Source organism: Cordyceps militaris (assembly GCF_000225605.1).
Source record: "Cordyceps militaris CM01 unplaced genomic scaffold CCM_S00007, whole genome shotgun sequence".
Classification (NCBI taxonomy): Eukaryota; Fungi; Ascomycota; class Sordariomycetes; order Hypocreales; family Cordycipitaceae; genus Cordyceps; species Cordyceps militaris.
In genome coordinates this window covers 1,119,482-1,131,266 of record NW_006271975.1, presented here as the reverse complement: position 1 = coordinate 1,131,266, position 11,785 = coordinate 1,119,482, and the positions used below count along the sequence as shown (strand labels likewise).

Sequence of the window (11,785 nt, the reverse complement as noted above, 5' to 3'; positions counted from 1 at the left end):
GAAGCCTGCTGGTTACCTCGTTCACCACTGCCAGCCACCCAAGCCACGATCGCAGGATCTGCACTGTACAACGTGACGACAAAAGCACTTACAGAAAGTGAGGAAAGTCAATTAGCAAAGATTGGGGACCTTATACTTACTAAAAGTGAGAAAAACATATTTTCAGTGAGTGAGGAAAGTCTATTAAGCAGAAGGTTTCCCGATTGTATCAAAATTAGACGAAAAATCATCAAGTCTCCGCAGATACTGTGCGTTGCAAGGCCATATATTTACAGAAAATGACAAAGGCATATTTATAGAAAGTGAACAAAGTCCATTAGAAGAATGTTCTCCAATTGTATCCAGAGTAGACGAATAATCATCGTCTCCGTCTCTACTATACGTTGCAAGGTAACCTAGTCCAGCCCACCCACCACAGTTCTTACACACAGCAGAGATGATAAACATTTCAATTTGGTCGACAGGCGGCTCGCGCTTGCGAAGTTAAACCATAACCAAGACGCAAACATACCCATCCGCGCTGAGTAGACTGAATATGAAAACTATGCCTGCTATGGTAGGAAAACATGTAAACCTAGTTTGGCGTGAGGCAAATCATGATTTCCTCTACCAGCTCTTTCTCCTATATCATAAAGTCTCTGTGCCATCCTGAAGAAAAGACCTATTCCATACTACATTCACAAATCTAATTGTCCACTGCCACCAGTGTTGTTCTTGACCACCCCTTCAAGACACTACCATTACTTGTTGGCAAGAACAATTTACCACCATTACCTCTCAACAAGAACAACCTACCACCATTACCTCTAACAAGAACAACCTTCCACGATGACATCCCAGCAAGAACAACCTACCAATATGGCCTCCAAGCAAGAACAACCTGCGACACTGACATCCCAGCAAGAACAGCCTGCCAACATGGTGCCCCGGCAGGAACGACCTACCAACATGACCCCCCAGCAAGAACAATTTACCCCTGTGACCCTTCTGGAAGAACTTCGCGCCAATTCAGTCCCCTGCACAAACACGGAAGACTTGAGCAATGCACCTTTTGCGTTCGGCCGTCTTCCCCACGACCAGGAGAGGGAGGCAGCAGCGGCACCACCTCGTCGCGAGACATCTCGGTTTTCTGGACTCCGCCAGCAAAACCCGTCAATCATCAACCAGGTGCTTCTTCCGCAGCCTGATTTTTTTCTTGCTCCCTCAGACGACGAGGAGGTCTCCAGCGTTGTCCTGGAACAAGAAAACGGCCTTGGGCGTCTCCAGCTTGCCGACTTTGCCCTCGTCTCGTTACGGATACACCTCCACATAGTTTTCGAATGTCCGCCTGCCTCCTTCTCCCACCACGACATCCATGAACCTCTCGAGCCAGCCATCCAGGGCACCTACTCGGCATATCATCATAGCCCTCATTTTTTTGTACCAGGCTCGGCACCACAGCATGAGGATATCCCGAGCACCCACTCAGAGGTGGACTATGTTACCCAAACGCCCTTTTTCAGTCCCTTTGTCCATGGCGTTCATGGGCCCGGTGTTCCTATTTCGGCTGGAGAACTGGAGCTTATTAATGACTGGGCAGAATACGACCCGCCCGGCTCATACTGGCCTACAGAAAGAGAGAAGGCAATGGCCGCACAGGAAGAAGCACGTGCAGAGGCAGACGAAGTCCTGGGGCTGGTCAGCGCAATTCATGATTGCATCAACTCAGAGCATCTGAATCTGTAGAGAAAGCAGAGTAACTAACCTGCATCTCACTCCGACGCGGCTTCACAAGCCCAAACCTGCGCCTCCAGCCAGGAGACTTGGCAGGCACGCTGGATGCACTGTGGGCTACCTGCAGGCACCCCGGAAGCGAAATACTGCGATTATTTTCTGTTTGATTTTACTTGGCAGGACATTGTTGGTACCGGTCACGATACGTATCGTAGAAAGCAAGGCAATTCTGGATCTTTGTACACATTGGGAAAAGGGATGACTTTACCAGTATTTTCCAAATGGCTGAATGAGATTTGTTTTTGATTGAATAAAATAAGACTCTTTCAATAATGTGCCCTTATTTCCGTTGTGAGAAATCTTTGTCTGCTGAATATTTCGCAGCGAGCCACCAGCATACGCCAATGTAAGGCTTGACGCAAGACCATAAAGCAGTAACAACGAGTAAACCTGGTCATTTAGAGCTACAAACCTGAAAAAAGTCTACCTATTGGGTCGACTTTCGTCTTGTGATGGGACAGATGATACGACGACCGCATTGGATTGAGAATGTCGTCAAATACAGGGTAACTCGCCAGGTCGTCGTATCCTGGGGTTCAACAGGGGTATCAACTTCGGCCCCGCACTCAGAACCATCGAGTTGCCCCTCCATCGACACCGCTTTCTCCTCCAAAAAATATCCTTCCCCAACTACAAACCACACCTCCTGTCGTTGGGCCGTAATCGAGAAGACATCGACATTCGCCATGGCTGACACCAAAGTCTACCGTGCTGGCACCACCGCACCCGTCAACATTGCCGTCGTCAAGTACGTCGTTTCCCCTCCTCATCATGCCAAAGCTTGCCCCGCCGGACACACCGAACCCCTAAAAATGGCGAAGCTCTTGCGGCGCATGATGCTAACAACGAACCGACGCGCGACAGGTACTGGGGCAAGCGTGATGCCAAGTTGAACCTCCCAACCAACAGCTCCATCTCCGTCACACTCTCCCAGGCCGACCTTCGCACCCTGACGACCGCCTCGTGCGCGACCGCCTTTGCCGAGGACAGCCTCACGCTCAATGGCGAGCTCTCTGATATTTCGGGCGCCCGAACGCAAGCGTGCTTCCGCGAGCTGCGCGCCCGCCGCGCCGCCCTAGAGGCGTCCAACGCGGCCCTCCCCAAGCTGTCGACGATGGCCCTCAAGATTGTCTCGGAGAACAACTTCCCGACTGCCGCTGGTCTCGCCTCCTCGGCCGCCGGCTTCGCCGCCCTCGTCCAAGCCATTGCCAACCTCTACGAGCTCCCCGACTCTCCCGCCGACCTGTCCCTCATCGCCCGCCAAGGCTCCGGCTCCGCCTGCCGCAGCCTGTTCGGTGGCTACGTCGCCTGGCGCATGGGTGACAAGGCAGACGGCAGCGACTCCAAGGCCGACCTGGTCGCCGAGGCTTCCCACTGGCCTAGCATGCGCGCCCTCATCCTCGTGGCCAGCGCCGCCAAGAAGGGCGTCTCCTCCACCTCCGGCATGCAGCAGACCGTGGCCACGTCGGGCCTGTTCAAGGAGCGCATCGAGCGCATCGTCCCCGACAACATGATCTCCATGGAGGACGCCATCCTCAACCGAAATTTTGCAAAGTTTGCCGAGATTACCATGCGCGACTCCAACTCTTTTCACGCCTGCTGCGCCGATACCTTCCCTCCCATCTTCTACATGAACGACGTCTCCCGTGCTGCCATTCGCGCCGTTGAGTCTATCAATGCCAAGGCCGGCAAGACTATTGCTGCTTACACCTTTGATGCTGGCCCCAACTGCGTCGTTTACTATCTGGAGGAGGACAAGGGCGCCGTTCTTGGCGCATTTTCAGAGACTCTGGGCAGCACTTCTGGCTGGAAAGCTGGCGTCGGCTCCCAGTCGGGTGTCCTGGATGAGACTGTCGCTGAAATCCTCCGGGATGGCGTGACTCGTGTTATCATGACTGGTGTCGGTGAGGGTCCTATCAAGACGGATGAGTTTCTGATTGATGCCAACGGCGAGACTGCCAAGCGATAATTTACAAAAGCATGATATTTCTCATCTATCAATAGAGCCTTACATAATCTGCATCAAACATATTCAAGCAAACGGATGGAGAATAATTGTGTGTACTGTGCCGTTCGTGCTCTGCCAGCTGCCTGGCGTTTAGACGCTTGTTACGGCGGGCCAGCTGGCACTTCAATCACTTGCACACATCCAACACCCTACATCAACCAAACACCCGAGAGAATCAATCTTTTGCACATTCAACTCCTGCACCTAATTACTGCATATCCGATACTGCAGATTAAGATTTCGCTCCGCTCGTGGCTGCTCTTCTCATCCAATCTGGTGGCCGGCAGCGATGGCGCAAACTAAATCGCCAGACCTGGCTGCGGCTACGATAGCAACACTCATCTCGAGTGGTAGCGAGATTGAGGTCTCCGAGCTCGACAAATCAGGACACGTGCAGCAAAAATGGCTATATGAGCCAAGCGGTCGCATCGTACACGTTAGTATACTGTTTCCATGTGGTTTTCCCGCTGCCGCGCGTCATGGCTAACAAATGCTGTGCTAGATCCGTCCGAAGGGCCACACAAACGACCTCTTCTCGCGCTCGCTGCGAGAATGGAAGAAGATCCTATCTGATTCCTTCCTGCCCGTCGGCTTTCCGCACTCTGTGTCCTCCGACTACCTGGCCTACCAGACTTTTGATTCCCTCCAGGCCTTCTTCTCCACCATCACCTCGCTCCTCGCCAACCGCGCGCTGCTGCAGGGCCTCGGCGTCGGCGACGCCAACTCGTCGGCCACCTTTGCGCTCTTGCTGACCATTCTCCGCGATGCCACCTCGCGCGTCGCGACGATTGCGTTTGCGCACCGCTTCGGCCTCCGCATCGAGCCAGACGCCAAGCGGTACCGGTTCCTGGCCGACCTGTTCAACGACTCGGCTTTTTTCCTCGAGCTGTACAGCCCGTACCTGTCGCCGTGGGGCAAGGTGGCCGCGCTCAGCATCGGCGAGGCGCTCCGGGCGCTGTGCGGCGTCTCGGCCGGCGCGAGCAAGGCGGCGCTCAGCGTGCACTTTGCCAAGCATGACAACCTGGCCGAGCTGAATGCAAAGGAGGCCAGCCAGGAAACCGCCGTGGGGCTTATTGGGCTCCTGGTCGGGACTGTTGTGGTCAAGGTGGTTGAAGACCATCGGAGCGTCGTTTTCTTGATGATTCTTCTCGTTTTCGGTCATCTCTGGATGAACTACCTGGGCGTTTGCAGTGTCGAGATGACCACACTGAACCGCCAGCGCGCCACCATCTTATTCCAAGAATATCTGCAAACAGGAAAGGTGCTTTCACCCGCCGAGGTCTCGAAGCGCGAATACATTGTCGTTTGGAGCCCCTCCGTCTCGAACCGACACGGTCAGAAAGTTGCTAAGATCGAACTGGCTGAGAGCTTCGGACATGCGATGAGCAGCTCTACTGGTAGGGTCAAGATTCTCGATGGCGACAAGTACTCCATTGCCGTCACGCCAACATCGGCTTACAAAAACACGACGTTGCGGATACTGCTTTGGGACAACTCGTCGCCGACGCAGGCCATCATGGCCTGGTTCGAGGCTGTTGAGATGGCCTGGGCTATGGACAAGCTCACAGGTTTCACGCATAATCTGCAACGGGTGTTTAGCAACGAAGATGTCGTCGTGGATGGATACGTAAAGCACTTTACCAGCAAAGAACTTTGGACGAGCATGGAAAAGAAGGGCTGGGACTTGTCCACACAGTCGCTTGAGACAGCTGCGCCTGTCCGATTAGTAGCTCGCAAATTGAGCAACAAGGTGTATTAGCCGCCGGACGGCGCTCAAGAGCTTGTTGCCCATAGCTCTGAGCATAGCACCGGCACGAACAAGTATGCAGTGAAAACAATTTGCTCTATTAATGCTGGTGTCGTGTTGTACAATGGGCAAGTATGCCCAGTAGTTTACATGTCTTTATATACTGTGGTACAGGAGATGTTCAGAGCTCGTCGCTTGTGTCGGTCATTCATTGTCGTGTGTCGGGTAGGGTGTCTGCCCCCTCCCCCTTTCAGGCCAAACGCACCCAGCGCATGGCGCGCATCTTGACCCCCTCCCACGTATTCAGCTTCGGCCGCACGTCGAGATAGAAGCTGGGGCCCGGCGTCGCGCCGCCCGGGCGCCCGGCGTAAAAGTCAATCACGTAGTCGACCCTCGTGCCGCAGCGGTCAATGACCCAGTCGTGGCGGTCAAACGGGGCGGTGAAGCCGAGGATTGTGTTGATGCGCGCCGTGGGCGTCATGCGGTCCATTTTATTCGCAAACGATTCGAGCCTCGGTCCGCCGCATCTGGCGAGAGCGTTAGCCACAGCACGTCGAAACACAATCAGGGCAAACTTACTCCGACTTGGCCAGGTACGGCGCCTCCCACTCCTTAATCTCCTTCCAGGCGCGCTCGTTGACGGCGTTGTGGATCGGCACGACCGTCTTCATGTCGGCCACGCGCGCGTCGTAGCCCTTGCGCTTCATGGCCTCGAAAAACATCTTCTCCGACGGGTACACCCAGTTCCCCGAGGCGGCGTCGGCGCCCGACTCCAGCTCGCTGTTGGCCGGGTTGGCGGATGCCCCGTGGTCGACGGGGCACGGCGAGGAGGGGTCGCCGGCGGCGCGCGGAATCGTCGAGACGACGCGCTCGGTGTCAAGGGGGCTCCTCGTCGTGTGCGCGGGCGGTGGCGTAGGAGCGGCGGTGGCCGACGACGACGACGACCAGAGAAGGGAGGTCAGGCGCGCGCTCCAGGACGGCGAGGAGGACGGGGATGGTTGTGCGGTGTGGTCGACGGGGCATTGCTTCGCAGATGCGGCGGCGGCGGCGGCCTTGGAGGCTTCGGCGACGCGGGCCTGCTCGAGCCACGCCTCGCGGCTTTTGTGATCGACGGGGCAGGCGTCGGCGGCCATTTTGCGTGTCACTCGGTGCTAAGTTGTGGTGCCTGTGCGATCGTAATGGAGCAAGGTTGGAGTCGAGATGCTGGCGTAATTCGGGGAATAGGGGGAAAATAGCTGGATTGTGTCGGGAAAGGTCGTGATGCCCTCTGAACAAAGAAAAAAAAAGTTACAGCTGCGCTGGTCAAAAGTGGACCCTGTCAACATGAGCACGGAAATGACTTGGATACTTGAATATTAATGACCTAATAAATCATTTAGCTATGATTCTTTCAAATTCTTTACTTCATTCTATTTTTTTTTTCTCGAGCGGACAGTCTTGCCTGCCATTGCCTAGAGTGACCTGTCGGTGCTTCTTTCAACTCGTTTGCATCGCTAATGTAATCCGCTCCGTATCGCCACTCTTCTGCACCATGTCCCAGAACAGGCCGCGTCGAGCCATCAACGTCGCGGGCGGCCCAAACTCGACCACCTCACCGTCGCGCATGACGAGGACGCGGTCAAAGTCAGCCACGGTCAAGAGCCTATGCGCGACCACGATAATGGTACTCTGAGAGAACTCTTGGCGGATGACGCTCTGCACGGCTGCGTCGGTTGCATCGTCCACTCCACTCGTCGCCTCATCTAAGAGGACGATTGGGCTCTCGACGAGCAGCGCGCGTGCCAGGCATATCAGTTGCCGCTGCCCGTACGAAAGGTTGACACCGCGCGCTTGAATCGGCATGTCAAGATCTGAGAAGCTGGCCAGGGTCTTGTCGTCGATGCTCGCACCCGGCTGGATGAGACGGGCTCGACGCAGCACCTCGAGCAGTCGCTCGTCAGTTGCGGTGCTGCAGGGGTCAACGTTGGATCGTAGGGTCCCTGAAAAAAGAAAAGGGTCTTGTGGTATCAGTGCCAGAGCTTCTCGCAGTCTTTTCACCTTGATGGTTGAAATATCGACGCCGTTGAGAAAAATCTGGCCCTGGGTGGGATTGATAAAGCGTGCCAGTGCGTTGATAAGGCTCGTCTTGCCCGATCCCGTACGGCCAACGATGCCGAGACGCTGACCCGGCTCGACTGAGAAACTGACTGCGCGCAGGGCCGGTCGCGCAGATGCTTCATAGCCGACTACCAGGTTGCAGACCCGAAGACTGGCGTCCGTCGCCCAAGACGATCGAGGAGGCTCGTTTCCCTCTTGACTCTCTGTTTCGACATGGGAAAGGCTCACAATTTGACCAATGGTGCGAGCCAGCATATCATGGAGGTTGAACATGGTGGTCGTACCACTGAGAGTATCTTTCAGTTGGAGCGCCAGAGTAATAATCAAGCCCGCCTTTCCGGCATCTTCCTCTTGATAGACGAGAGTCGCTGCCACAATGGTCACAAATACCGCGCCGAGGGCACCTAGGCGAACGGCGAGCCAACGCTGCCCTAGTATCAGATGGAGGCCCAACTTTGCGCTTCGATCTACCAATTGATCCATTCGCTCAATGTAAAAGTCGGTTCTGTCGAATGCCCTGATTGTTGCCAGACCTGAGGCGATTGACGAAGCATGTTCAAGTACGGGTCGAAGAGATTCGTCAATAAGTCTAAACAGTTGGCGAGAAATAGCAAGCTGTTGTATCACCGCTCGGGAGTAGATGACGAGAACAGCAGCACTGAGGAGTATCGTCTGGGGGGCAGATAATAAGCTGTAATAATTAGCAGTTGCATTCTCTGCGATTTGATGCACGGTTTCATACCTGCTGGTCAGTATAAAGACCAAGTTGGCAAGACTTCCTAGTAGGTTGTGTAGTGATTGGGTCGTTTTGTTGTCCAGTGTATATATATCAGTCTCTAGGACTTGAATCATCTCTCCGAGCGGCATGCTGTCAATCCAGGTGAGGGGGGCGTATAAAACGCTTCGCACAAGTCTCCGAAAGAGCGATCGCGAAGCAGTGAGGCTCATCCCGAGCAGAATAAGCGATATCAGTTCCAGCCCTATCACCGTGCTCAAGGAGAGCGCGAAATATATTTTGATGTTGTGAACCACAGAATGATCAGCGCTTGTCTTGTCCTGTACTGTCCACCGAGACAGCCACCACGAGCTGCTATGCGTAACGGCGCGAGACAGCAAGGTGAGCAGGACGCCCATCACCAGGGACCAGACTCCGCCACTAGCCCATATATACGCTGATAAGATCTGACCAGTCCTCATGGTAGGAAGGCTCGCAGAGCTTTTGGGATTTTCGGGCTTTTCAGATTCCTTATCCAGGTTGAGGATTGGGTCAGGGTATCCCTCTCCGGCTTGCGCAGGCTCCAGATTCTTGCGTTCCAATACAGCAGTACGGGAAATGGCTTTGCCGATAGCACGATTATTCTCAACAGTGACGTGGTATTTAGCGGTGTCCAAGAATGCATTTGGGCTGTGAGTAGCCAGAATGACGGTTCTCCCCCTCGCCAACTCACCCATCAACCCTCGCTCACAGAGTCTTTGGGCGACGTGGGCATCCACAGCGCTTAGAACATCGTCGAGAATAAGTATTTCAGCAGTGGAATAGAATGCGCGAGCAAGCGCAACACGCCACTTCTGGCCGCCGCTCAGAAAGGCACCATTCAGTCCCGCGATGGTCTGGTCACCTCCAGGTAGGACCGAGAGATCATGGTCTAGAGCACAAGCATCCAAGGTCGCTTTGTACCGCTCGTCATCATACACGTTACCAAACAATATGTTGTCTAATATGGAGCAGTTCTCAATCCATGGCGGCTGCGACACCAAAGCTGTGCTTCCGACTTTAATGCGAACCTTTTCGTGACTAGATTCGGGGCGAACGGAGTGCACAGGCGGGCGAAGTAGTCTTCCTTCCCCAATGTTAGCCTCCTCGAGCAGGGCGCTGAGCAAGAGACTCTTTCCAGAGCCAGTGCTGCCCGTCACAATGCTCAGTGCCGCAGGCGGGAAGGCAACATTAACGCCGGACAGGGTGAATTCATCTTGAAGGTTTGGGTCAGAACTCTTGGCATGCCAGCGCAAAAAAGCATTTTCAAGCCCTAATCCCTCGGATGAGACTGCCGGTCTTTCTCGTTCGGGTTCGCTCAGATACTGGTGAAGAAGCCTGCAGCTAGACCATGAGACGCGGGCTTCCGCGAAACGAGACGGGAGCTCTTGGAATGCAGATTGAAGATTGTCGAAGAGGTTCAACGCGAGGAAAGCAATGGAGGGACTCAAGTGGCCGGCCCCGTATGCATACATAGACAGTGCGATACAGACCAGCAAGACGGGACCGAGATTTACGGCCAAACTCAACAGTGACATCGCGATGCCAGCGCTCCACATTTGGTCAAGCTCCTGATCTCTCACGGCGCCTAGACGATCTTGCCAAACGCCTTCCATAGAAGCAAGTCGAATATGGCGAAGGCTTTGCAGTGCCTCGGACACGAGGTTGGAGACGGCAGAGTGGGCTTTGGTCCTCTTGGCTCGCGCTGCTCGATATCTCTGGGAAAGCTTGGCGGACAATGGAACCAGTAACATAGAAACAATAGTTCCGGCCAGTATGCTTTTTGTGCCAAGCAAGCGCGACAAGTAGTGAACGTCTAGGCATAGCTTGAAAATGGCCACCAAGAAATGATGGGTATGGGCGCAGGCGTTGGCAGTCTCCTGACTAGATTTGCGTTGGCTGAAGATTTCTTCAAGCATATAGGTGAAATATAGACATACCAGTGATTTGTAAGAATGTCCGTCAAAGACGGATACTCGAACTGACCCGCACTTTTTGCGTTGCTGGCTTGTTTCGGTACAAGACCCTTTCCGGGAGCCAATGGTCTCCGCGTCAACTTATCGACGACGAGAGATTTGAGTAGTCCTTCAACCGGAATCTGCAATTTCATCTGGGTGAACCATATCAGCCAGCTATGGGACAACGTTTCGATAAGAAGCCCTGTACCAAGGCCAGCCACCCATGCCGATGCCGAGTTTGAAGGTTGCCCATGTTTTTCAAGGCATTGTAATAACTTGAAGAGCGCAAAACGACTACCAAACTGGGACGCAGCAGAAGCAAACGCAAGACACCACTGAACAATGAGTGTCGGGAGGAAAGCTCTCATAAGCTGCTTCCAGAGGTGGACTGAATTGTCTCCTCGAGTCGACGTCCAAATTGGTTTCCATCTCGCAACGCGCGAAGAGTGGCTAACCTCTGGCAGGAGATCCATCTGGATCTTGTGAGGAATGGCAGACCGTGACGCGTGAAATGGGCCCCAGGAGAATGCAAGTCTACTCCAGAATGAGACAGACAACTCAGAGTCTACCTGCAGACCCTGGCGAAAGACGACGGGGCGTCTTGGTATCGACCAACTAGCCAGGAAGACAGCCAGGAGAGAGCCAATCTCGGACCAAGGTGCCTCCGAGCGACCTTCCTGTACGGCAGCCGCTCGGTAGAGAATCCATAGCAAGCATAGAGCGGCCGAAGAACCAAGGCGGAAGCCGTGTGCGTAGCGCTGCTGGAACCTCTGCTCGAGCGACAGGATGAGAGCCTGCACGGACAGGAGCGCCTACTTCTAATTAGTAAAATGGTGTGCGTAGCGAGGGGGCTCTTTTTCAACTCGGTCGTACCCAAATAACAACCTCCACCGCGTTTGCTGGGAGCTGTTGGCGTGGAACAGCACCCACGGCGAGGGCATCATACACGGCAATCGATAGCCCTGCTGCTGTGGCCACGTCTATAATTGCCTTTTGGGCAGCAGCTGAACAAAGTGCTTCCGAATCTTTGGTAGCCTCGCCATCTTCATCGTGATAGATTTCCTTTGGGGCACAAGTGTGTTGGGCTCCGCCAAGGAATTGTCTCAGTGTAAGGAGCGAAAGGGAGGTCGCGGTCACCACTGCAGCGACGGACGCAAGAGTTGGGACGTGGGCGCTGTCTTGCCGCATCGTCTCCTTTAACCCATCTATGGGCGCGATCATAAGATCGGGAAACTGAGTGCGGAGAAAGATGTTGTCTTTTTATTTACGCGTAGAACTGCCTGATCGTGTATCGTGTTCCAAGTTAATTGTTATGTTGGAGAGCTTGCGCATAAAAAATCTCTACCCGAAAGGCCGATTATGACACCAGGTCTAGATCCCGAATGACGAGGCCTAAATTCAAGAAACTTTCAATAGAACGAAGGAGCAAGCCATATAAATGTCATTTG

The 11,785-nt window shown here is 54.1% G+C and overlaps 5 protein-coding genes across 5 annotated transcripts; 3 read left to right on the top strand and 2 right to left on the bottom strand.

The window, feature by feature from the left end:
* Window positions 1–828: 828 nt before the first annotated feature.
* Window positions 829–1,725, top strand: CCM_08583 (uncharacterized protein; the record flags this gene model as incomplete). The annotated part of the gene is made up of 1 exon (XM_006673720.1): window positions 829–1,725. One exon carries the CDS (start codon window positions 829–831, stop codon window positions 1,723–1,725), a length of 897 nt encoding a protein of 298 aa, XP_006673783.1.
* Window positions 1,726–2,459: 734 nt separating this feature from the next.
* On the top strand, window positions 2,460–3,742 carry CCM_08582 (diphosphomevalonate decarboxylase; the record flags this gene model as incomplete). Its single annotated transcript, XM_006673719.1, has 2 exons — window positions 2,460–2,521; window positions 2,638–3,742. The coding sequence occupies 2 exons, from the start codon at window positions 2,460–2,462 to the stop codon at window positions 3,740–3,742; spliced, it is 1,167 nt and encodes a 388-aa protein (XP_006673782.1).
* Window positions 3,743–4,070: 328 nt separating this feature from the next.
* Window positions 4,071–5,540, top strand: CCM_08581 (DUF647 domain-containing protein; the record flags this gene model as incomplete). The annotated part of the gene is made up of 2 exons (XM_006673718.1): window positions 4,071–4,217; window positions 4,284–5,540. The coding sequence occupies 2 exons, from the start codon at window positions 4,071–4,073 to the stop codon at window positions 5,538–5,540; spliced, it is 1,404 nt and encodes a 467-aa protein (XP_006673781.1).
* Window positions 5,541–5,778: 238 nt separating this feature from the next.
* CCM_08580 (cytochrome C1 heme lyase) lies at window positions 5,779–6,661 on the bottom strand (the record flags this gene model as incomplete). The annotated part of the gene is made up of 2 exons (XM_006673717.1): window positions 5,779–6,055; window positions 6,108–6,661. 2 exons carry the CDS (start codon window positions 6,659–6,661, stop codon window positions 5,779–5,781), a joined length of 831 nt encoding a protein of 276 aa, XP_006673780.1.
* Window positions 6,662–7,004: 343 nt separating this feature from the next.
* On the bottom strand, window positions 7,005–11,558 carry CCM_08579 (ABC bile acid transporter, putative; the record flags this gene model as incomplete). The annotated part of the gene is made up of 4 exons (XM_006673716.1): window positions 7,005–8,283; window positions 8,368–10,278; window positions 10,320–11,149; window positions 11,211–11,558. The coding sequence occupies 4 exons, from the start codon at window positions 11,556–11,558 to the stop codon at window positions 7,005–7,007; spliced, it is 4,368 nt and encodes a 1,455-aa protein (XP_006673779.1).
* Window positions 11,559–11,785: the final 227 nt, after the last annotated feature.